Here is a 24,440-nt window from a genome sequence, read left to right as displayed (position 1 = left end):
CCAGTTCCGGCTCAGCCGCTCCTCTTCCGCTTGCTGCCGTCAGCGCCTTCTCTCTGCCTGACCCCGCTTCTCAGGGTCTGTGTTTAAGGCCCCTGACCTCACACAGATCCTGGCTGAGATGGGGTTACCCAGCCAGTGTCTGAGAGCCTGTGAGAAACAACACCCTGGGCTCAAGGTGGCCTCCTGGCAGCCTTCACTGGGCATCTCTGGGGGCAGGGCTGTGGGGGAGAGAGAGAGTGGTGAATCGAATGTACCCACAGTGGGATACACCTCCAGACGTCCCGTCGACTGTCAGCCCCGACTGCTAGAATTCAGGGAGTTGGCACCAGTTCACAGATGTGCACAGAATTGTCTGTGGGCTTCACCTTTACAAAGCTTCTCATTCAGAGCAAATTGGTGGGTAATTCTAGTTAACCATATAATAGGCCCTTACGAACATTAACACACTCTGCTTGGTTCATATAATTTGGTAAATTCCTTTAAGGTAAACTCAAGTTAAAAAATGAATTTTTGAACTGTGGCTGAAGGGCAGAGCAAAGAAGAATTTGCTGGTCTCTCAGGCAAAAATGCTTTCTTAAATAATTAGAGACAGGAATTTGAAAAGGTAGCCTTTCTGGGATCCAAATGAAAGGACTGATAAACACATTTTAAATAGTTGGTGTCCTAAAAATCAGTAACAGTTACTTAAAACTATCTGCCCACTATTTTTTAATGTCTGTTCAAAAATTTTTTTCTGTAAAGGAAGCAGAATTGCTTTGTAGGAATACTTGCAAAAAAAAAAAAAAAGTACCACTAGATCCGGCTGGTGGATTAGCCTGCCAAGCAAGGTTGGCCTGGTTGGCTTTGTGAGTCCCATGGGGTTTCTGAGACCCAGGTGTTTGGTCGGAGGGTTCTAGGAAGGCTGGAGGATGGAGGAAGGAAGATGACCAGGGGAGGATTAGACCTTCTTTTTGTTTTGGCGAGGGTGGGAGCAGGGCAGGTATCCTTCAGAGGCACCCCTTCCCCTACCCACTTGCCTGCTTTTTGTCCACAAATAGCGTCGCGTTTGAGGATCTGCTCGCGTGGGCTTGAAGTTTAAAGCTGGATTCGTTCTTGGGGCACCTCCCATCTTCCTCTCCTTACAGTGTACTTGAAATGAGATCTCTTAAAACAGTGGATTTTGTCGGATGAGGCCATTCCCGTGACTGTGGCCATGCGAGAGACTGGCAGCACTGACGCACCCTTCTTTGTTTCCCTTTTTTATCTTTTTTACAGCTATTTGCCGACAGGGCTGTAGCCCCAAGCATGGGTCTTGCAAACTCCCAGGCGATTGCAGGTAAACAACTCGACTTTTTTCCCCCTAATAATTATCCCTTTAATGCAAAAAGAGGACTGACTCTACTGTGAATATGCCTATCTTTCATTGGAGGACAAGAAAACTTGACCAAAAAAAAATTCAAATAAGCACATCCGAAGCTTATTAAATTATACCAGCTGTCCACTGGAATGTACATGCTTCTCTCTTGGGGGAAAAAAAAAAAAACTTCTGGGCATAGGGAGTGACTTCATGTATTAACGGTTCTGTAAATTGATAACACGTTGTTATAATCTTCCCCTTCAAGTGCTAATGGACTGTCCAGGACTGGGTTGGTGCTGGGGGCTCTCTCCTCCCCCCACCGCCGCGGTGTTCGGTCTCCCGGCCCTCCCCCACTTTTCCCATCAGTAGGGAAAGTGGAGCATTCTTTAGAATGGGATTAGCACGAGCTCCTGGCCCCCTTCGCAGGCGGGAGCCGGGCCGGTGCTGAGAGGTTAATGGCTGGGCTGGAATCTTGTCAGTTGAGCCTGATGAATGTAGACTTTTGCTGCCGACCTTTGAAGTCTGTTCTTTTATGGCGCGGGACAATGCAAGAAGCCAAACCTAGACCTCCCCCCGCCACTTCCCGCTTACAGCTTTTGGAACTTCTTGAAATGTGCATCATGCCCATCTGGGAAAGGCTTGTCTCAGGAAATGCTGTGGCTGTCTGTGGCATTTTGACAGGAGCACCCACTTTACTCCCCTCCCAGACCTGAAGGATTAGCAGATTTCATGTGACACTACAAGGGTCCTTCGGACCTGTTGTTTTTGCCCCCAAAGCCACTCCAGTTTGAGCCAAGGGCAGCTTACGAATCCGTAGTCTAGAGCAGTGCCTCTCAAACTCACGTTACCTGGGGCTCTTGTGAGGTCTCGAATTCTGAGTCGGGGGCGGGTGAGGGGCAGGTGGATATCGAGTCTCTGCAGTTGCAGCAAGCCTCCAGTGATGCCACTGTTCCTGGAGGGACAAACCTCGGTACTGTGTCATTCCCCTAATTAACCGGGTGTGTGTGGAAATGCAGGTTCCGGGGTACCACCCTGCACCTAGATGATCCCACTCCCTCGGCTGGGCCCAGGGAATCTGCATTTTGACCGGCCCACCTCAGCCACATGGTTTTGCTGCTCAGAAAGTCTAGAGGACTGCCCTGGTCGCCTGCACCTCGGGGTGCTCCCTGCCGCCTCTGCTTGCCGCCGGGAGCGCTGAGCTCTGAGGCTCGAGGCTGAAGTAGAGCTCAGGGCCACTGAGGTCAAATGGAAGAGGCTGCTCTGAGATGTCCCTGTCCTTGCACTCCAGAGAGGCGGTTATGCTCCGAGAAGCCCAGGGGGTTTGGGGCGGACCCTACCAGTGGGGGCAGCTGGGGCCGTCAGGGGGAGCAGGCCCTGCTCCTGAAGGGTGCTCGTGGGTTCAGAGCAGCCGAGCTCGCAGGCACCCGCCTGCGTTGGGCTCAGATGACTATCAGCCAGGGGCTGATTTCTGCTCCTGTCATCAGAATAAACACGCCGCTGCCAGGGGAGGCCCTCCCAGCCAGAACAACAGGCTTTGTCTCCAGAGCTGAGCCCTTCCTCTCTCAAAGTCTCCCTCCCACTCCTGCCTGGACATGCAGGCCCTTACTGACTGAAGGTGTGACTTTCCCACACGGCATTTGCATAGCCTCCCACCCGGCTCCTTCGCCTTCCCTTGAAAGAAAAATGAAAACAGAACCCTCTCGCGACCCAAGGAAGTTCTGGTCAGTCTGCTGCTCATGTAGCTGGATGGCCCGCGACCTGTAAGCAGCCCTCTGGATGGTGGCCGATAAGGGTGTGTTTTTGTTCTGTTTCCTCCACATGAGAGAACCTGCCTGCCTCTCTTGCTCCCCAGTCGACCTGGGTTCCTTTTCCTGGATGCACGGTCTTGCTTCATTGCAAGCCTGCCAATAATATCAAACTTAATTGTGAATCATCCTGTGAGGAAAGTCGCTTCAATTTCTCATGAGAACCTTAATCATATATTATTAAACTGGGACAACTTTGTGGATGCCTGTTTTAGGGTCAGTATTTTTATTTGTTTTCTTTTGAAGTCATCCGTGGCCTCTTGTGGTTCCTTTTTTATGCTTGGGGATCCAGCTCTCATTAATTAAGAGCTGAGGGCAGGTCCTCAGCTGTCTCTTCTTGCATTTTGTTAAGCAAATTGAAGAGGTGTAGCAAGCCCTCATTTGGGAGGGAATAGGGGAAAGACAATGACAAGAATGCTATTTCCAAATCAACTCCCTCTTAATATCTACCTTCTAGGCTAAGAGTATCAAAAGCATCACCGTGAACTCCCACCAACTTGAGGGTCCACTTTTAAAGAAATTGCTACCAAAGCATTGACTTTGTTCTTATTTTACTCCATTAAATAGTCATTTGTCATTTAGACTGAAGTTTCATTTCAGATCAACTGGAATCCTGTGTCTGATTTTTAAACCACACATCCTGGTGCTTCTCTGCACTGGGGCGTGGATGGCTTGCTTTTAGAAGTTAGGAAGTGGTTAGTCAGAATTCTCAGGGGCTGAGTTGACTCGCGGCCATGGGTGATTAGCCATTAGCTGGATCCCTATAATTTTCCCATGACGAAGATTTTTAGCTTGCCTTCAGCTCTCTGGAAGCAGAAAGCCTTTGCATATTGGGGTGCTTGTTTTCCCAAGTTCAGCTGAGTGGGAAGGGGGAGACGGTTCTGACATGGCTTTTGTGGGCCTGCCGTGGAAATGCTTGCCTATTGCTCTCCCTTGCTCACCCCCCCTTTACTCTGCCATGGGGGCCCCCTCCCCTCTGCTCCAACCTGTTTGCTGAAGCTGGATTTCTGAGAAGACACAGTTGCAGAGGGCTTGAAACCTGAAGGAAGAGTAGCTGAGCCCTGTCCCAGGTGAAGGTGTGTGCTTCTGGTTTTGTTTGAGGATCAAAGGCACTCTCTGGCCTCCAAAGAGTCCGATTAGTGATGCGCTTATTTATCAAGGAAACGCACCTCCCTTCCCCAATACTGGATAAACTGAGTTGACTCGGTTTTTGCAAAGTGAGAAATAACTGCCATAGAATAAAGAGCATAAGCAGCCACGATGATGGGTCATAGGTCACCCACAGAGCTGGCTCTGAGAACGGTCCGCTTTCCTCTCTGTCCCTGCAGACATGTGTCCAGAGATCCAGCCCCATCTCTGTGAGGAAGGGTGCCTCCTCCCTCCTTGTCCCGTCTCAGGATACCTCCGTGGGAGGCAGTTTCCTGCCACCCTTGATATCTTGATGCCTTGTTGTGTGCTGGGGTCATGCCTTGCTCTGAAAGGGACCCCAGTGGAGCTGCGGTGTAAAACTCGCCACATGTGCAGGACTTGTGCATGGCTGCTGTCACTGGAGGGAGAGCCCTCTCCTCCACCCCTAGGGCTTGATTGATTCCCCACCCTGGGCTCCTGCGGGAACCCGAGAAGAGAGAGGGGCTTTGTGCAGGAAGGCCCTGCGAGGGCCTCTCCCTAGACAGCCCGCCTTTTGTCGGGAGTCACCTGGGCCTGGGAGGGGCCCTCGGTCCCACTGTGAAAATGTTTGTTCAGAGGGAACCCCTGGACGGACCTTGAGCGTCTACCAGGCGGTCGCCAGATCTAGCAAGCCTGGGCTTCAGGGGCGTGTATTTTCTGGCTCGGCCCTCCCCGCCAGCTCTGGAGGGTAAGGGCTGGCGTGCTGTGTGTCCCCAGGTGCCAGTACGGCTGGCAGGGCCTGTACTGCGACAAGTGCATCCCGCACCCGGGCTGCGTCCACGGCACGTGTAACGAGCCCTGGCAGTGCCTCTGCGAGACCAACTGGGGCGGCCAGCTCTGCGACAAAGGTGCGTCCACACGGGGACTGGGTTTCCACTTTCCTTTACGTTTGTTAGCTGGGGCTTTTATTCCAAATCTGCTTGAACTTGCCTTTAATGCTGTGAGTTTGGGTTTATTTCTCTTGGTTTTAGTTTGTAAAGAGGAATGGGTCTAGGAACGCAGCAGATGGGCAGTCTCTCTGATCTTTGAGAGACTTCTTTGGGGTCTTTTTGGCAGATCTCAACTACTGCGGGACCCACCAGCCATGTCTCAATGGGGGAACTTGTAGCAACACAGGGCCTGACAAATACCAGTGTTCCTGCCCCGAAGGATACTCCGGGCCCAACTGTGAAATCGGTAAGTGGTCTAGGTGCAAAGAGAGCCCCTTTTCTACTCTTTCTGTCTGCTCAACTCAAATACACTTAGAGACTTGGAAAAGGTGAAACTGCCCTCCGGTGTTAAGACCTGTGTTCCCAGCAGCTCCCTGGCTCTCTGAAACCTCCCTCCAGTTGCTCAAGTGTTTTGGGTGTGGCTGATTGCATCGGGGCAGCGTGTTCAGGGCAGTGCCCAGCTTCCAGTCGGAAGCTGGGAGAAAGGTGACCAGAGCTTAGCAAGAAAGATGACTTCCTTTTTCCCCAGATACAGCGGGCTTGTGTCCCACGCTTGCTTGCTTTCTTTTTTTTTTTTTTTTTAATATTTATTTATTTTAAATTGATGATTGGTTTACAACATTGGTTTGATTTGTTGATCATACATCAATATGAATTAATATATTGTACCTATGTTAACACAGGTGCGCCTATGTCCTCTGCCTCTTGAATCTCCCTCCCACCCATTTCCACCCCTCTAGGTTATTTCAGAGCCCCAGTTTGATCTCCCTGAGCCATTCAGCAAATTCCCATTGGCTATCTATTTACACATGTTAGTGTATATGCATCATTTCTTGAACAAGCTCGAGCTGGTGGCCCGGGGGTGGGCTTTGGGTGGGGTGGGCTTTGGGTGGGGTGGGCGGGGAGCTCGCGTCCGGTAGCCTCTTGGTGGGCGTCCCATGCTGATGGCCCTCTGGTGTCCACAGCGGAGCATGCCTGCCTCTCTGATCCCTGCCACAACAGAGGCAGCTGTAAGGAGACCTCCCTGGGGTTTGAGTGTGAGTGTTCTCCGGGCTGGACTGGCCCTACGTGCTCCACGAGTAAGTCCGGGCTTTGACCCGTGTCCTTTCTCGGTGCGGGGGTGGGTGTGTGGTGGGGGCCGCGGATCACTGTGTCGAGATGCAGGGCTATCGAGGCCCCATGTCATCTCAGTGCCGGGTCTGTCTCTGTGGGAGGGGCTCCCCTGTCTGAGGCAGCCCCCTAAGTCAGCACGTGCAGCTCTGAGGGGAAGAGGCTCCCCCGGGAAAGCTGCTCCCTTTGCACGTTCCCCCTGGAGCCCCGGCTCCTCTGGATTGAATCCTGGGGGCGGTGATTCTCCTCGAAGCCCTGTAGACACCACCTGTGGGGAGGTTGTCACTACTGAAGTTCATTGTGGGGACAAACATTTTCCAAGAGGGACCAGGGCTACCGAGTTACCGAGATGTGTGGGTCCTACCGTTTCCCTTGGAGGTGGGGAGTGTGTACTCCTTAAAAAGCCCCTGGATTCCTGGGGTGTCGCCAGGCCTGAGGTCCGCTGTCATCTACTCCTGAGGGCAGGAGGCAACACAGTTAAGGATTGGCCCAGGGTTGGGATCGCCCCCACCGCTTGTGGGACTCGGGTTGCTGCCAGCCGTGCCCTGTTTCAACAGAGAAAGGTGGCGTCCTCTCTTCCCGTCTCCTGGGGCATGAAGGCTCAGTGAGCAGGTTCATAGGGAGAGTGTGCCACCTCCTGAGTGTGCAGGAGACCACCCCTCCAAAGGCTCTGGAGTCCAGTGCAGAAGTGGGAGGTTGGGTACCCCAGGCATGTTATTTTGGGAGAACTCTGTGAGCCGATAAGAATGTGATCTTTTTCACCAGTGAAGTAAGTTATTTATCCTTACTGCTCCTTAGCTACCTTACTGCTCTTGGAGCTGCAATGAAACTTTTCTTTAGAAATAAAGGCGGACAGAGATGGTGTCCCAAATTACCAAGGGCTGACACCCAGGAATCCAGCTGGCTCTCCTGCCTGCTTAGGTCAGGGATTAGATGAACTGGGCCAGTGGGGGATTTAAAGCTAAAATCGGGCCTTACCGTCATCGTGGCTGTCACTTCAGGGGCCTTGCTCTTAAGTGAAGGTCCCTCTCGTGAGGGGTGGTGTTAAACTACCTGATTATCAAATGGACTGACATTAAGTTGCCAACCCTCTCCTCTCTCTGTCGAACAGACATTGATGACTGTTCTCCAAATAACTGTGCCCACGGGGGCACCTGCCAGGACTTGGTTAACGGATTTCAGTGTGTGTGCCCGCCCCAGTGGACTGGCAAAACGTGCCAGTTAGGTAAGAGAGCTCCTGCACCAGGGTTAGCGTGAGTCCTCCGAGCTGTTGGGGAAGATGCATGTGACCGGCTGTGCCAGTTCATGCGCCATCCCTCCCGAGAAGTCATTTATTATCGAGGGTCGCGCCAGCGAGCCTGGGAGAAATCACTCGTATGCAAATGGCCTGGCTTTTGGAGGCCCTGTGGGAAAGTCGTGGGATTCCTCGAACCATGTCAATCGTCTGTCCGAGAAGTGTTCAGCTGGGTTCCAAACGGGGATGATCTCATGAGGAATGAGCTGTCTGCATTCTTTCTGCCACTTTTAAATCCCAGCAACTAGGCTGCGCTGGGTTCTGCACAGAAGTGCCTGGTGCTTTCTGCCCTCTGGTTGGGGGCTGGCTGTTCACAGCAGCTGGGAAGTGATCAGTCAGCGTGCCTTATTGGATCATGGCTAGGAGGATTCAGATGTTCCAGATAGTATCTCTTATTTAGCGAGCTTATTGAAATGTCTCACTTCAGACAAACTATTGGTGGTTTCTTTTGTGGGTGTGGGAGGGTTGGGGTGGGGGTAGAACCCCATTTCCCACTGTTGATCCTTTCTCTCTTTCAGATGCAAATGAATGCGAGGCCAAACCTTGTGTAAATGCCAGATCCTGCAAGAATCTGATTGCCAGCTACTACTGCAATTGCCTCCCAGGCTGGATGGGTCAAAACTGTGACATAAGTGAGTGAGGTTCTCAGCACTTTGATTTTCATGACACCAGGGTGTTGAAGGTGTTGGCCGGCTATATATAGTCAGGCTCCAGGTTTAAGACTTGAGGAGTAGAGGGAAAACCTTATAGAGGGAATGTTTTTGGAGAGGGAGTGTTCGGTGAAAATACTTGTTATCAGGCTCATTAGCTGGTAAAACAGCCGTACACTGATAAGGTGGTTAAAACAATGATGTGAGGTTACAGTAGCTCAGTCTGAAGAATTAGGGAGTGTTCCCACCTAGTAATAACCTTATCTCACGGGAAGCACACAGGAAATCTGATTGGAGGTTTTTAATCTGTCCTGAGAGGAGAAGGCTTTTCAATTAAGCCCAATTTCAATGTAAATTGCCCCTCTGATGCGATGGCTTGTTTATTTTTTAGATATTAATGACTGCGTCGGCCAGTGTCAGAATGATGCCTCCTGTCGGGTATGTAAATCTTTGCTTCAGTCAAAACCTTACTGATTGACAACAAGCCTAAAGATTGATGGGACCCCTGGAAAGCTCTGTCCCTGGGGGATTTTAAACTGCAGATGAAAAGTGAGGCTCTGGACGCTTCACCCGGGCTCATGTTACCCCAGCCTCCCTCCCGGGAATCATCTTGACGGCATGCACATAGAAATTCCTCTGTCACGTTTGGAGAGGCATGGCCTCTCTTTCAGTGAATCAGCTGAACCAAAACAGTCACGTTGAATAACCGAAGCCCCATGTTTGTGCGGCACCTCGAAAAAAATGCATGTGTTTCTCCCCCTCCTTCTCCTCCTCCAGGATTTGGTTAATGGTTATCGCTGTATCTGTCCACCTGGCTATGCAGGTGATCACTGTGAGACAGACATCGATGAGTGTGCCAGCAACCCCTGTCTCAACGGGGGTCACTGTCAGAACGAAATCAACAGATTCCAGTGTCTGTGTCCCACTGGTTTCTCTGGAAACCTCTGTCAGGTGAGCCAGGCTGGAGCGCAGATGGCCAGGTTTTCACAGACGTCTCCTCCTCTCCCTCCATCCCCCAACACTGCCTGGAGTCTCCTCTTGACTAGGGATCTCTGCGAGATAAGCCGTGAAAGGAGACTGATGAGTGATTGTCTTCCGGGTGTCTGTTGATTTCTTTATTTTTCACTGGAGGATAATTGCTGTGCGATGTTGTGTCTGCCATGCAACAGCGTGAATGAGCCATGAGGACACACGTATCCTCTCCCTCGTGAACCTCCCTCCCGCCCCCCACCAGCCTGTCAGTTTCTTTTTGTCCATTTCATCTCAGAACCAGCGCTCTCCCACTCTGCCCTGCTTTTTCAAATGCTTACCTGGGCAGTGTCTAGGACACAGCTATGAATCGTGCTGCGTGTCCTCCTGACGGAAGCAGTTGGAAGGGTCACATTCCGGGGGCCACTGCCCCAGAGGAGTCGTAATCACGCCTTTGTTTTACTTTGTTTCCTGCCTGGTCCCTGGTCCCACAGCTGGATATCGATTATTGTGAGCCCAATCCCTGCCAAAACGGCGCCCAGTGCTACAACCGTGCCAGCGACTATTTCTGCAAGTGTCCTGAGGACTATGAAGGCAAGAACTGCTCCCACCTTAAAGACCACTGCCGCACCACCCCCTGCGAAGGTACCGTCTGCCCCGCTCAACGCTGGCTCCTCTGCGAAGCTCCTCCTCCTCTCTGGTCATTTGTCACTGCCCTGGGACACTCGAGGGGAGTGTAGATTGATAGCCCCTTTGGAGGGAAGCCAGAACACGTGGAAACAATCTACCCAGGCCGCCAGTGGAGGGGCCATGCCTGCAAGTAGCCTGGGGAGAGAAGGAAATTCATTTAGCATCCTGTCCTGGGATGGGCTAGTCTGCAAGCCCAGACTTTCCCTGGGGCACCCACTTCAGCAGAGCCTTCTGCCTTGGTGGTCTCTGCACCAGCAGGTACAAGAGCCTCAGGCCACGTGTGGTCCAGGGCATTTAGAGAGCGATCGGGGCAAGTGGAAACCCTGATTTACCTAACTTTAATTTACTTAGATGTAACTAGCGCCTGTGGCCGTGTGAGGTGGCTCAGCCCTAGGTTCTGTAAGTCCGTCCTGCAGCCATGTGTTGCCACTGAGTGGAGGGGAAAGCCGTTCCTCCTCATCAGCCAGCTTCCAGCAGAATTGGTGGATGTAGCAGGAAGGGTGGACAGGGCCTGCATGCATGAGCTGCTCGGCTCCACAGGGAGAAAATGCCTCAAAAAAAAAAAGCAACTACTACTCTCCTCTGCATGGAGTGTCAGCTTTACCTGTTACAGTGCATGCAGCACATGGCTATCTTGGCCCCCGAGGTGCCTTGTGGCTTCTTACCCTCAGTAGCCAATGGCACTTGCCTCTGGGAGAGCAGGCGACCTGGGTCCTGGGTTTGGGAACGCCGGGTCCCTGGCGGGGCACTGAGCCGGGTCTGTCTTGCAGTGATTGACAGCTGCACAGTGGCCATGGCCTCCAATGACACGCCGGAAGGGGTGCGCTACATTTCCTCCAATGTCTGCGGCCCGCACGGGAAGTGCAAGAGTCAGTCGGGAGGCAAGTTCACCTGTGACTGTAACAAAGGCTTCACCGGAACATACTGCCATGAAAGTAAGACCGCGTGGCGGTAGGGCCCCCCTTGCCTGGCCTAGCCGTGGGGGCGGGGGTGGGGCCTGGATCCTTTTAGGCAAGACCAGCCCAGGGGTGCCATCTAGGATCCAAGACCGAGGTGGTGCTTAACTGAGATCACTGATGCCTCTGAGGTCTCTAGCACATTTGTTTCAGAAGGTTGTGAAACCTCCATAGGTAGGGGGTCTGTCTTCCATCGCAGTTTCTTCCTGACCCTCACTGAGGAGCTTCGTGTGAGGATGTTCAGTAGAATGGACGGGTTGCCCTTTGGAGGCCCCTGCTTCCCCAGCTGCCTGTCAGGTTTCAGGACAGTCCTTATGGAGTTCAGTGTGGCGGTGTCGGGTGGCTCTTCTCGGGAGGAGCTGGCAACTCCTAGGAGAGCACTGGCGGTGGCATCGCTTGTCCTGCACTCACCCAGGTTCTGTGTCCCCTCCTTCCCCAGATATCAACGACTGTGAGAGCAACCCCTGTAGAAACGGCGGCACCTGCATCGACGGCGTGAACTCCTACGCGTGCATCTGCAGTGGCGGCTGGGAGGGGGCCCACTGCGAGACCAGTGCGTCAGGCTCCCTGGGCACGGCCGCGCTGGGGCAGGGGGCAGAGGCAGCCCGGGACGGCCGCGCTGGGGCGGGGGGCAGAGGCAGCCCAGCAGGCCTTTCCTTTTAGTGAGAATGTCTGGAAGCAAGGCCCCAGCAGCTCCTGCCCTGGGACAGGAGAGCCTGTGTGCGCTCCCGTGGTGGTGCTCAGGCCAGCCCATGGGAGGGGAGCTTCTGTGGAGATGCTTTGAGAATTAGCATGCTTGACATCCCAGCTTACAAAGAAAGGGGTCATCTTTTCTGCCCATCCTGAGTTGAACTTCCATGACTTGTCCTGGGCTCCTTTATTCCTGGGAAAGGCTGACCCTGCTTAAGTCCTGGCTTGGCTGTGCTGGTTTTTGAACTGGGAGTGGAAAATGGGGTGAAGGTGGAGAGACGTGCCTCTTACACGTCGTGGGGCGTTGAAGGGCCTGGGAGTGGCTTCAGCTGGGTGTCTGCTCTCACTGCAGACATTAACGACTGCAGCCAGAACCCCTGCCACAACGGAGGCTCCTGTCGCGACCTGGTCAATGACTTTTACTGTGACTGTAAAAACGGGTGGAAAGGCAAGACGTGCCATTCACGTAAGTGGGGGCCGGCAGGGACCCTGGCCTGTGTCTGGGGGGGGCAGGGAGGGCGGCCCGGGCTCACGCCGATCTCCTCGTCCAGGTGACAGCCAGTGTGACGAGGCCACGTGCAATAACGGTGGCACCTGCTATGACGAGGGGGACGCTTTCAAGTGCATGTGCCCTGGAGGCTGGGAAGGCACGACCTGCAACATAGGTATGTTCCGCCCCTGCAGCTGTGGTGGGCGCAGGGCATCCGAGTGCCTGGGACCGCTCTCTGGGGCCTGTGTTTTGTCCCTCGCAAGGTCTCTGGAGCCTCAGGGAGCATGGTCTTGTCTGCTCTTGTCTTGCAGCCCGGAACAGCAGTTGCCTGCCCAGCCCCTGCCACAACGGGGGTACCTGTGTGGTCAATGGCGAGTCCTTCACGTGTGTCTGCAAGGAAGGCTGGGAGGGGCCCATCTGCACACAAAGTGAGTGTCCCCCCAACCCCGAGCTCTGCGAGAGCCCGTCCTGATCCCCGGGGGCTGGCGATGGAAACCAGAAGTGGAGCTGTGTGATGGCTCCGTGCACATCACCTGGGCCTTGATGGGAGGCAGCCCGGCCCCGGGCATGAGAAAGTCACCCACTGCCGGAGTCCAACTCCAGCAGCCAGGGATTCAAACGGAAGAGGTGAATGGTGTCAGTGAATGAGACAGCCTCTCAGTTTTCTTTGGACTGCCTGTTTATTTCAAGTTTAAGATTCTCCTTTATACTTTTACAAAGACATTAGGCCAGAGGTTTGACATTTTCAGTTCCCCCTCTCGCAGATTTATTATCTCCATAAATCATTGTTGCTCTTCAGAGTTCTGGCTTCAGTGATTCTCTTGGAATCAGCCTTATCATCTATTATCTACCTCCTCTAACCTGTCCTATAGTTAACTTGTGATTACATTGTAACTCATGCTACATTCCTCAGTTTACTACTTATCTTCCTAAATCCTGTTTGCCCATAACATCCTTAAAAGGGCTTCTAGCTATAGTGTCTCTAAAAATTCCTAACGTCTATAAGCCATAGTGAAATATGCTAACTTTACAACATTCCTTAAATCTATAACTTCTAACTATTTTAATTATTTCTAGGCCCTAAATTCAGTAAACTTCTTTGCCATAAACATTCTCCTCACAAATAGGCTTCAGATAGCAATCCCTCCCACGGCCTCAAGCTACGGCCTATGTGCTCATCCAGGAACACTCTTTTGTAAAAGTCCTTGAACAAATGTCAGTGATTAAGTTTATGAATTATTTTCTGAGCACAGCTGCAGAAGGCTTTGTGCCTTCTCATGCTCCTCTCAAGAACAATAAGCACCTTAATATTCCTTTTCAGTCAACTCAGCCAAGGAGAGGAAAAGACAAGTCAGAATTACAAGGCCTAACTCCTTAATCCCAGGTCCCTGCCTGCGGAATGAGGAGAGGGGGCTGGGGGCTGTGCCTCCATTTTGACAGTAATGCCTGACGCAGCTCCTGACATCACCCCCTTTTCTATTTTTTAGAGCATAGGTATGAAACTCAGTAGATAGAGCAGAGACACTATGGCTGAGTATCCTGAAAAGGCACGGGGCCATTACACAAATCAGAACTAACAGGCATAAGCACATGGCCGCATTAATCATTATTGTAGAAAAGGATCCATGGGAAAGATATCCCTCCAGATTTTCAAAGAGGGAATTAGAAAGCCATTGAGAGGAAAAGCCAGACTCCACCTGCTTCATATTCTGAATATCCTGATGTAACTTAGAAATATCAATACTAAAATCTGAATGATTCCAGATGCATGGGCTCATTCACTTGTAGAGGGGTAACACACATCCATTTAAATTCAGCATGGCACCTTAAAGACAATTTAATTTTTAAATTTGTAATTTCTTGCCCCATAAGCAAAACTGCTTCTTCTAAAGCATTGACCTTATTTTTTATTTTCTTATCTATAATTTCCTGTGTAGTAAGAGCTACAGAGACATTTTTGGACAGCTGATCAACAAACGAGGCCATATGCACTTCTTTTGACAGGGCAACAGCAGAAACCGTAACTGATGCAATTATGGCAATCAAGGCAGTTATTCCCACAACCAGAGCTGCAATGAATCTCTTAGGTCGAGAAATTAAGCCATTAAGTTCATATAAAACTTTCAATGCATAATCATCAAACCATTGTCCCTCTAATTTTACAGGGACCATCAAATATGGTGGTTGCTTTACAATCATCACAGCCTTATAATTATAATCATTCCCATCAACACAATTTAATATAAAACAATTCACACATATAACATTGTAAACAGTTTCTCCTTCAGAAACTTCCAAATCACTCTGATTTCTGGCCAACAAAAAGGCATAGGGAGAATGTACACAGGCCTGTACAATATATCTTTGTTCATTTAAAGGTCTATGTAAAATCACAGGGCCATAGCAGCCAGTGCTTTCCATAACTCAGGCTGCATGGGACCCGTCCCATCGAAGCTCACTATTAGGAGGAACCCATCCATTAGCATGCCACCTAGTAATTACTAAAGCCATAGGGAGAAATGAATTATTCCATGTGGACCTATAAGGTTCTACATAAATCAAGCCCCATCATTGATTCAAAAGATAGGGGCACCCCCATTCGGTCAGAAAATGGTGGCAGCAATGGGAATAGGTAACTTTATGGCGTACATGCATTCTTTCCAATGAGGAAAGCCAGAAATTCTGCTTATGCTTTCCCAAGCCTGTAGTCCTTGTTCATCAGAGTCCAAAGTGGGGAGTGCACAGCTCGGATAGTCCTTTAAATGAGGGGCTGCCTTTTTTAGGCATCAAATAGTCTTTCTTGCACCCCCTGGCATCAGCAGCTGTAAAGACCAAAAGTCTCTCTTGCCATCACTTCTCGGAGAATCAGTAAGCATGCCTTTCAAGGAAGTGCTAACGCATCCATTCAAAACTGGAGCTGCTTCTTGTAGAAAGGAAGCTATGGACACGCCTGAAAAATTGAAGGGAGTGCCGACCACTGTTTTAACATTATTAGGATAGATGGAAGCCCCGCCCAAAAGAAGAGTTCAGTTCAGTCGCTCAGTCATGTCCGACTCTTGGCGACCCCATGAATCACAGCACGCCAGGCCTCCCTGTCCATCACCAACTCCCGGAGTTCACTGAGACTCACGTCCATCGAGTCAGTGATGCCATCCAGCCATCTCATCCTCTGTTGTCCCCTTCTCCTCCTGCCCCCAATCCCTCCCAGCATCAGAGTCTTTTCCAATGAGTCAACTCTTCGCATGAGGTGGCCAAAGTACTGGAGTTTCAGCTTTAGCATCATTCCTTCCAAAGAAATCTCAGGGCTGATCTCCTTCAGAATGGACTGGTTGGATCTCCTTGCAGTCCTAAGGGACTCTCAAGAGTCTTCTCCAACACCACAGTTCAAAAGCATCAATTCTTCAGCGCTTAGCTTTCTTCACAGTCCAACTCTCACATCCATACGGAAAAACCATAGCCTTGACTGAACGGACCTTTGTTGGCAAAGTAATTTCTCTGCTTTTGAATATGCTATCTAAGTTGGTCATAACTTTTCTTCCAAGGAGTAAGTATCTTTTAATTTCATGGCTGCAGTCACCATCTGTAGTGATTTTGGAGCCCAAAAAAATAAAGTCTGCCACTGTTTCCACTGTTTCCCCATCTATTTCCCATCAAGTGATGGGACCAGATGCCATGATCTTCGTTTTCTGAATGTTGAGTTTTAAGCCTACTTTTTCACTCTCCTCTTTCACTTTCATCAAGAGGCTTTTTAGTTCCTCTTCACTTTCTGCCATAAGGGTGGTGTTATCTGCATATCTGAGGTTATTGATATTTCTTCCGGCAATCTTGATTCCAGCTTGTGCTTCTTCCAGCCCAGCATTTCTCATGATGTACTCTGCATATAACAAGCAGGGTGACAATATACAGCCTTGACATACTCTCTTTCCTATTTGGAACCAGTCTGTTGTTCCATGTCCAGTTCTAACTGTTGCTTCCTGACCTGCATATAGGTTTCTCAAGAGGCAGGTCAGGTGGTCTGGTATTCCCATCTCTTTCAGAATTTTCCACAGTTTATTGTGATCCACACAGTCAGAGGCTTTGGCATAGTCAATAAAGCAGAAATAGATGTTTTTCTGGAACTCTCTTGCTTTTTCCATGATCCAGCAGATGTTGGCAATTTGGTCTCTGGTTCCTCTGCCTTTTCTAAAACCAGCTTGAACAACTGGAGGTTCACGGTTCACGTATTGCTGAAGCCTGGCTTGGAGAATTTTGAGCATTACTTTACTAGCGTGTGAGATGAGTGCAATTGTGCAGTAGTTTGAGCATTCTTTGGCATTGCCTTTCTTTGGGATTGGGATGAAAACTGACCTTTTCCAGTCCTGTGGCCACTGCTGAGTTTTCCAAATTTGCTGGCATATTGAGTGCAGCACTTTCACAGCATCATCTTTCAGGATTTGGAATAGCTCAACTGGAATTCTATCACCTCCACTAGCTTTGTTCATAGTGATGCTTTCTAAGGCCCACTTGACTTCACATTCCAGGATGTCTGGCTCTAGGTCAGTGATCACACCATTGTGATTATCTGTGTCGTGAAGATCTTTTTTGTACAGTTCTTCTGTGTATTCTTGCCACCTCTTCTTAATGTCTTCTGCTTCTGTTAGGTCCATGCCATTTCTGTCCTTTATCGAGCTCATCTTTGCATGAAATGTTCCCTTGGTATCTCTAATTTTCTTGAAGAGATCTCTAGTCTTTGCCATTCTGTTGTTTTCCTCTATTTCTTTGCTTTGATCACTGAGGAAGGCTTTCTTATCTCTTCTTGCTATTCTTTGGAACTCTGCATTCAGATGTTTATATCTTTCCTTTTCTCCTTTGCTTTTCGCTTCTCTTCTTTTCACAGCTATTTGTAAGGCCTCCCCAGACAGCCATTTTGCTTTTTTGCCTTTCTTTTCCATGGGGATGGTCTTGATCCCTGTCTCCTGTACAATGTCACGAACCTTAGTCCATAGTTCATCAGGCACTGTATCTATCAGATCTAATCCCTTAAATCTGTTTCTCACTTCCACTGTATAATCATAAGGGATTTGATTTAGGTCATACCTGAATGATCTAGTGGCTTTCCATACTTTCTTCAATTTAAGTCTGAATTTGGCAATAAGGAGTTCATGATCTGAGCCTCAGTCAGCTCCTGGTCTTGTTTTTGCTGACTGTATAGAGCTTCTCCATCTTTGGCTGCAAAGAATATAATCAATCTGATTTCGGTGTTGACCATCTGGTGATGTCCATGTGTAGAGTCTTCTCTTGTGTTGTTGGAAGAGGGTGTTTGCTATGAACAGTGCATTTTCTTGGCAAAACTTGGCAAAAAGAAGAGTATCATTAACAAAAACACGAATGGGCTCATTCATCCAATCAGCAGGCTGGAAAGAAGGTGGATTAGGCAAATAGGCCCAGTGAACCTTTTCTTCACTGGAGGGCCTCGGCTGACAAGCCAACACAGCAAGCATAGCCACAAACATTATCATAGGAGTAGCCTCATATCTCCCCCTTTCTGTTAATTCTTCAGCCCACTGAGCGAGATGTTTTAGCTGGCCCCAAGTTGGTACCGTGCTGGAGGTGGTTGTTTAAGTACGATGACAGTGACGAGGTGGGGCAGAATAGGGTTGAGCTCGATCAGCACGTCTCTCCTGAAGCGCCAGGTGCCTGAAGTGACATACTAGCGGTGAAGCCTCAGGCGAAGGGTCACTGGCCCTTTGGCGTTTCCTTGGCTCCCTCAGGTCTGGACCCGACGAGCTTCTGGTCTCCCCATCCTTCCTCGGTCCCGGACTCCAGGACCCCAGGGATTTTAGTAACCTCAGGGGTCCAAACAGGAGAAGTGGAATCCTGTGGACACACACAAGCGTACCCTCTCCCACAAGTTAGCGGTATATCCGGCCCTTTCCTCTCTCCTGTAAGGAGGTCTTTTCACCTATCCGGAGGCCAAGTCGTAGCCCCTTCAGGAGTCCAGTGTCTCGTCATTGCAGTCTGCCCCTGTGTGTCCACGTTTAAATGATTAATTACAAAGCATGATGTAAAACATGATGTGGAGAGGAATATTTAAATTCTCCCTGTCTCCATTTAGCTATCTGACTTTTTAAAGTCTGGTGCGCCCTTTCCACTATGGCTTGGCCTTGGGGATTATAAGGTATTCCTGTTGAATGTACTATGGATAATTGTTGACAAAATCTCTTAAAAGCAGCAGAAGTATAAACTGGGGCATTATCTGTTTTTATCTGTTCGGGGAGTCCTATTTGGGAAAAGCATTGAAATAAGTGCTGAATTACATCTCTTGTTGCTTCACCTGATCTACCAGAGGCTGTAATAACATGAGAAAAGGTATCCAGGGTAACATGCACAAAGGACAGTTTTCCAAAGGCCGGGATATGAGTTACGTCCATTTGCCAGAGAGCATTAGGCCTAAGGCCTCGGGGATTTACTCCTAATGGTGGAGATGGATTAAATATTGGGCAATTTGGACATAACTATTTCTCTAGCTGTTTCCCTAGAGATATGAAATTCATACCTTAAACCAGCTGCATTTTGATGATGAATTTTGTGAGAATTTTTGGCCTTGTCAATCTTTTCATGTAAGTTTAAAGCAATTACTTTAGTTAATGCATCAGCCAAAGCATTTCCTTCATGCAAAGGGCTGGGCAAGCCAGAATGGGCTCTAATATGTCCCACAAAATATTTCTTATCTCTATGCTTAATCTCCTTCTGTAAATCAAATAACAAGGAGAAGATGGTAGTTTTATTTTCTGGAATATTGGCAGTCTCAATATGAGGAAAAAACCCTACAATATATCGGGAGTCAGTCAGAAGATTGAAGGTGTGGTCTCTTAAATGTTGAAAAGCCCAAATAACCGCCCTCAACTCAGCTCTCTGGGCCAATGTCTCTTCAGTTACCTGAACATGGGATTTTCCATCAATAATCGTGACTGCTTTACCATTAGAGGAACCATCTGTTAAAACTAAAATTGCCCCTTCCAAAGGTTGAATAGAAAATTTCTTCAGAAAAATCACTGGATGTGCTTTCAAAAAATGCAGTAGGGGGCTTGAGAGCAAATGAAACAAAATTTGACCCCTGAAATCTTATCAGGGCAACTTGTCAATCATCACTATTTTGTAAAAGAAATTGCAGTTGATCCTTATTGAATGAAATCACTATATTTGCTACTTCTTTTCCAAAAAGTTCCACACTTCTTTTTCTACCTTTTATAATTAATCGTGCCACCAAGCTAGGATAAGATAAAACTATTTTTCTTGGGGTCACTGGTAGATGGAGCCATTCCAATGGGCCTTCTTGACACAAGCATCCTGTAGGTGTATGCTCTGTGGCGAGAATAATTAAACCCCATCCTCTGGTAATATTAATCCTAATCAACTGATCATTTAAAGCCTCATCCACTTTAACAAGAGCCAACTCTGCCTCACTAGTCAACTTTCTCTTAGAACTGGGATTAGGATTGCTTTTTAAGCAAACAAACAAAGGCTTTAAATCTGCAGTAGTCCGTTTTAAATGTGGCCATATCCAATTAATGTCCCCTAATAATTTTTGGAAATCATTTAAAGTTAGTAAATGATCTCTCCGCAGCTGCAAAGGGGCATGACTCACGGTATGGGTATTGAATACCCTCCCTAAATAAGAAAAAGGAGGATTTACTTGTATCTTATCTGGAGCTATCTTTAAACCCCATCTTTCCAAGGCCTCAATCAATTCAGATAAAATTTGTTGTAACAAGGTTCTGTCCTTATGAGCTGCCAAAATATCATCCATATAATGTATCAAATATAGATCTTTATACTTTCCTCTAGCATTTTGCACAGCTTGGTCTACAAATTTCTGACACAAGATGAGGCTATTTTTCATTCCCTTTAGCTGAAGGGAGACTGAAAGCAAACCCTTTACAATCCTGAACAGCCAGGGGGCTGGTAACAAAACAATTCTGTAGGTCTATAACCATCACATTATACTGGAAAGGCACAGCCACTGGGGAAGGGAGGCCCGGCTGGAGGGCCCCTATGTCTTCCATAGTTGCGTTTATAGCTCTCAAATCTTGTAAGAATCTCCATTTTCCTGATTTTTTCTTAATAACAAAAATAGGAGTATTCCAGGGGCTATTAGAAGGCTCTGTATGGCTGGCTGTCAGTTGTTCCATAACTAAATCCTCAGCTGCCTATAGCTTTTCAGCTGTTAAGGGCCATTGTTCCACCCATACCGGATTATCAGATTTCCAGGTAATAGGGTCGGCAGCAAGAGCAAGAGCCTCTAGGGTAAATTTGAATATCCCAGACCTTCTCTATTCTTGTTAGGGACCACCTCTAATGGAGAAACAATTTTCTGCTGATCTTTACCAGGCCCCTTATCAAGATTATACCTCATTTGCAGCATTTGATTAGTAACCTTTTCATCTGGGCTATATAAAAGCATTCCCATCTGAGATAATATATCTCTCCCCCATAAAGAAAAAGGTAGTGAAGGAACCACATATGGACAAAAAGTGCCTTGTGCCCCCTTCTCATCTGACCATGTCAAAATTTGTGAGCTCTTAGCAACCGAGGGCACTGACCCTATTCTTACCAAGCTGGCACTGGTCAAGCGTGTCAGCCAGGACGAGGGCCAATCTTTTCTAGCAATGCAAGAGATGTCTGCTCCAGTATCTAACAGCCCTGACATTTTATTTCCTTGAATTAAAAGATCTTTTAAAGGCCTAGGAGCTGTAATTTCCTGCACCCAAAAAGCTAGATCGCTGGATCCAAATCCTCTGGGGCCCCTAGCTTGAGAAGTCAAGGTTTTTCCTGTCTGATAATAAGGTAAAAGCAAAAGCTGTGCTATTCTTTGACCTTTATTAATTTGCACAGTTTTAGTAGGCGGCTAGATCAAAACTTTAATTTCCCCAGTGTAATGAGAATCTACTGCACCAGGCACCACCGAAATTCCTTAAAGGGAAAGCGAGCTACGCCCCAGCACAAGTCCTACAATGCCCTCAGGTAGGGGGCCAGCCACTCCCGTTGGAATCGGAGTAACCGGCACGTCAGGGGTTAATATTGTTGCGGTGGTGGAACTGAGGTCCAGCTACCTGGGGTTGATTGGCACGGCTTGTTGTCCCTGCTTGGCAGGACATCGCCGGCAAAAATGCCCCATTTGGCCACAAGAGAAACATTTTTTATCTGTAGAATCGTTTCCATTATGATTAATCTTTCTTTCTTTTTCCAAATACTCAAAGACTTGCTTTATTACAGTACACATGGGATGGAACTGATGGGAAGGGGTGGATGTTGCGGGCAACCACTGCCCTGATTAGCATCGGATGCCCATCCCGATGGCCATGAATGTGCCAAAGGTGCCGCCACTCTGCATCATGGTTTTTCCGATGCTGCCCATCAGCTCCCGGCCCCGAATTCCCATCCTGAGACAGTAAAAGGTGCTGAAGAGCGCCCCTGCTGCCGTGCCCATGGTGCAACCCATCACGAAGCCCATCTTCACGCGGTCAAAGCAGCTTGGCTGGGACTGTCCATAGGGACCCACGGCCACTGGCATCTCACTCGTGGGCTTCGATGGCGGCTTGCTTCCCGGCCCTGGTCTGACCAAGAGCCATCCTCACATCCCCCTGCCCAGCCCTCCCGGGGCCTCTTCCTGTGTACGAGTGTCCCACGGTGACGGCAGCAGTGTGATGTGGGCCTGGTTCCAGCTGAGCAGGGGCCTTAAGCTCCTCCTGCTGGCGTTAATGACAGCCTTATCATTTGGGTATCGTGGAAATCACGGGTGTTTTCACTTAGGGCTAAGAAGGCTTCGCTGTTAAGTTTTTAAATTTTTTTTTTTTTTTACTTTGCAGACACCAATGACTGCAGTCCTCATCCCTGGTAAGCATGACGCCCTGTTATGCAGGCACTTGTTGGCGGTGACAAGTGTGGGCCTCCTATATAAAATCCAGCTTCTGATTCAGGAGAGCTGGGGGTTGCTGCAGATTCCTTCTTTCCAACAAGCTCCCAGGCAGTGCCCATCACTCCAGTTCGTGGGCCACACTTCAGTCAGATGGTGTCCGCGTTTAGAGCAGTGATGCTCAGACTTGGCTGTACACAGGAATCACCGGGGAGGGTTTAGTGCCTGGGATGCAACCAGAGCTCCTGCAACCAGGAACTGTGAATTGCACGCTCTGGGGGTGGGACCCAGGCACTGGTGCGTGTGGGCAGGGCTGAGAGCTGCCCATCATAACCGGTGTGGGGCCGCCTTTGGTGGGGGAAGTGGCAGACAGGGAGGTGGTAACCAAGTGGCCTTTGCTCTTGTAGTTACAACAGTGGCACATGCGTGGATGGTGAGAACTGGTACCGCTGTGAATGCGCCCCCGGCTTCGCTGGGCCCGACTGCAGAATAAGTAAGGACCACCTCTGACTGCTATCTCCCCACCCCTTAGTCGAAGAGTTTTCATCTCTAAAACAGTTATGGCCATGGTTCTGAGTAGCCTTGACAATTAGTCTCCTGCTTCCAGCTGGGAGTAAGATGCCCCTGGCTGGACTCTCCCTGGGGCGCACAGCCCTCCTCACTCCTGAGGGAAGAGCCTCGGCCACAGCATCTGATGGTTAATCTACTCTGAGGCTATAAGAAAAGTGTGCTTCTCCTGTGGTAGCATGAAGCATGGGCAAGGATGCATAGCCTCAGACCTCAGCCACAGGAAGGGCTGAGGCTGTGGTTTCTAAGGCTTGATCAGGCCCCACTGAAATGATTCAAACAAAATGAGGTCAGGAAATCCAGTTTTTTAGGAAGTTTACAGTTTATTCTGAGCCTTTTCCCTACTTTTTTACATGCCCTTTCTTTTGCCAAAAAAAATTATAGATCAGTTGTGCTTCTTTGTGTGTGTTCTTATCCCTCAATAATTGTTTAAACTTTTAAACTGGTCCTCCTTGAGGCCCCCAAGTCTGGATCTTCAAGAACTACTGGGTGGGGGAAAAGAACAGTGAAAGTGAAGTCACTCACTCGTGACCAACTCTTTGTGACCCCATGGACTGTAGCTCACCAGGCCCCTCCATCCATGGGATTCTCCAGGCAGGAATACTGGAGTGGGTTGCCATTGCCTTCTCCAGGGGGTCTTCCCAACTCAGGATCTTCCCGGGTCTTCCTGACCCAGGAATTGAACCCGGGTATCCTGCACTTCTGGCAGACTCTACTGACTGAGCCACCAGGGGCTCCACTGGGTGGGGGACTTTGTGTCTATTTCATGTTTCTGAATCAAGGATTGGCAGGTTATGGTCTGGGGGCCAAATCTGGCCCACTGCCTGTTTTTGTAAATACAGTTTTATTGACCCACAGCTTGTTTATGTACTGTCAAGGGTTGCTTTCATGCTGCAAGAGTTGAGCAGCTGGGACAAGAGACCACATGGCCCACAAAGCCTAAGATACTTGCTAGCTGACCCTTTTCAAGATCTTTGCTGGCCATTGTTCTCTAAATTACACTATCAGAGAAAAGGAGCATTTAATTAAAAATTGCTGTTTCCCCTAATGAGAAGTTCTAAGCTGTTAGAAGTCAGTCTAGTGGTAACCCTTGGGTAGCGGTGACCGGAGACTTTGGCAGTACTGATGATCATTTCTTCATTTGGGTGCTGGTCACATGATGAAAATGCACTCAGCCTATACTTAGGCCTACAGATCCTGTCTGTGTATTTTATCAGAAAAGCATTGGTGCCTCCCATTGGAGCCTAAACTTGACCATTTCTCCTAGACATCAACGAGTGCCAGTCTTCACCTTGTGCTTTCGGGGCGACCTGCGTGGATGAGATCAATGGTTACCGCTGTATCTGCCCCCCAGGGCACAGTGGTGCCAAATGCCAGGAAGGTATGTGGGCCAGGTCCCGCTGCCGTGGGTCCCCTGGGCCGAGCAGGCATTGCAGCCACCTTTTCGACTGTTAGTGTGATGACATTGTGCTCAGGGAGAGAATACAGAGGGCACATCCACTGGAGACCCCCAGGACTGGGAAACCTGAGGGTCCTTTGAAAGTAGAGTCACTTAGTTTTAGCCAGCTTTTGTCACCATTATGCTCTGTAACAACCTTCCCCATCCTCTGTGCCTACAGCAGGCAGTTGTGATGCTCGTGGGCACACAGGGCAAGCAGAGTGATGGATGCCTTGCGCTGGGCACCCAGTTCTGTCCTGTGTGCCACCCCACCCTTTTTGGACTGGCACTACCCAGGGTGTGTCCTTTTCCTGGCACATGGCAGGCTCTCGAGGGGCCGAGCTCACTCCCAGGGGGAGACTCCGCTCGCTCCTGTCCCTGGATGCTGCACTGACCATAGCTGGTCGTGTGGCCAGGTGCAGGGCCCGCTGGGGGGTGGCCAAGAACGCTTGCC

General features: G+C 49.3%; 2 protein-coding genes across 2 annotated transcripts in view; one reads left to right on the top strand and one right to left on the bottom strand.

The window, feature by feature from the left end:
- Nucleotides 1-24,440, top strand: part of JAG1 (jagged canonical Notch ligand 1) — a 44,474-nt gene that overhangs the window by 15,705 nt on the left and 4,329 nt on the right. Inside the window, exons 5-21 of the mRNA XM_055543400.1 lie at nucleotides 1,255-1,315; nucleotides 5,026-5,156; nucleotides 5,365-5,484; nucleotides 6,203-6,316; nucleotides 7,459-7,572; nucleotides 8,160-8,273; nucleotides 8,683-8,729; nucleotides 9,069-9,242; nucleotides 9,755-9,905; nucleotides 10,721-10,885; nucleotides 11,346-11,459; nucleotides 11,949-12,062; nucleotides 12,148-12,261; nucleotides 12,398-12,514; nucleotides 21,935-21,962; nucleotides 22,389-22,474; nucleotides 23,816-23,929. Coding sequence (XP_055399375.1) covers nucleotides 1,255-1,315; nucleotides 5,026-5,156; nucleotides 5,365-5,484; nucleotides 6,203-6,316; nucleotides 7,459-7,572; nucleotides 8,160-8,273; nucleotides 8,683-8,729; nucleotides 9,069-9,242; nucleotides 9,755-9,905; nucleotides 10,721-10,885; nucleotides 11,346-11,459; nucleotides 11,949-12,062; nucleotides 12,148-12,261; nucleotides 12,398-12,514; nucleotides 21,935-21,962; nucleotides 22,389-22,474; nucleotides 23,816-23,929 — 1,878 coding nt within the window. The remainder of the gene's footprint in view (nucleotides 1-1,254; nucleotides 1,316-5,025; nucleotides 5,157-5,364; nucleotides 5,485-6,202; nucleotides 6,317-7,458; nucleotides 7,573-8,159; nucleotides 8,274-8,682; nucleotides 8,730-9,068; nucleotides 9,243-9,754; nucleotides 9,906-10,720; nucleotides 10,886-11,345; nucleotides 11,460-11,948; nucleotides 12,063-12,147; nucleotides 12,262-12,397; nucleotides 12,515-21,934; nucleotides 21,963-22,388; nucleotides 22,475-23,815; nucleotides 23,930-24,440) is intronic.
- On the bottom strand, nucleotides 21,369-21,639 carry LOC129625283 (reactive oxygen species modulator 1-like). The gene has a single exon (XM_055543401.1). The coding sequence runs from the start codon at nucleotides 21,637-21,639 to the stop codon at nucleotides 21,400-21,402; it is 240 nt and encodes a 79-aa protein (XP_055399376.1). The 3' UTR covers nucleotides 21,369-21,399.

Source organism: Bubalus kerabau, chromosome 13 (genome assembly GCF_029407905.1).
Source record: "Bubalus kerabau isolate K-KA32 ecotype Philippines breed swamp buffalo chromosome 13, PCC_UOA_SB_1v2, whole genome shotgun sequence".
NCBI classification, from domain to species: domain Eukaryota; kingdom Metazoa; phylum Chordata; class Mammalia; order Artiodactyla; family Bovidae; genus Bubalus; species Bubalus kerabau.
The sequence above is the reverse complement of the archived record's forward strand: the minus strand, read 5'-3'. Positions and strand labels throughout refer to the sequence as shown.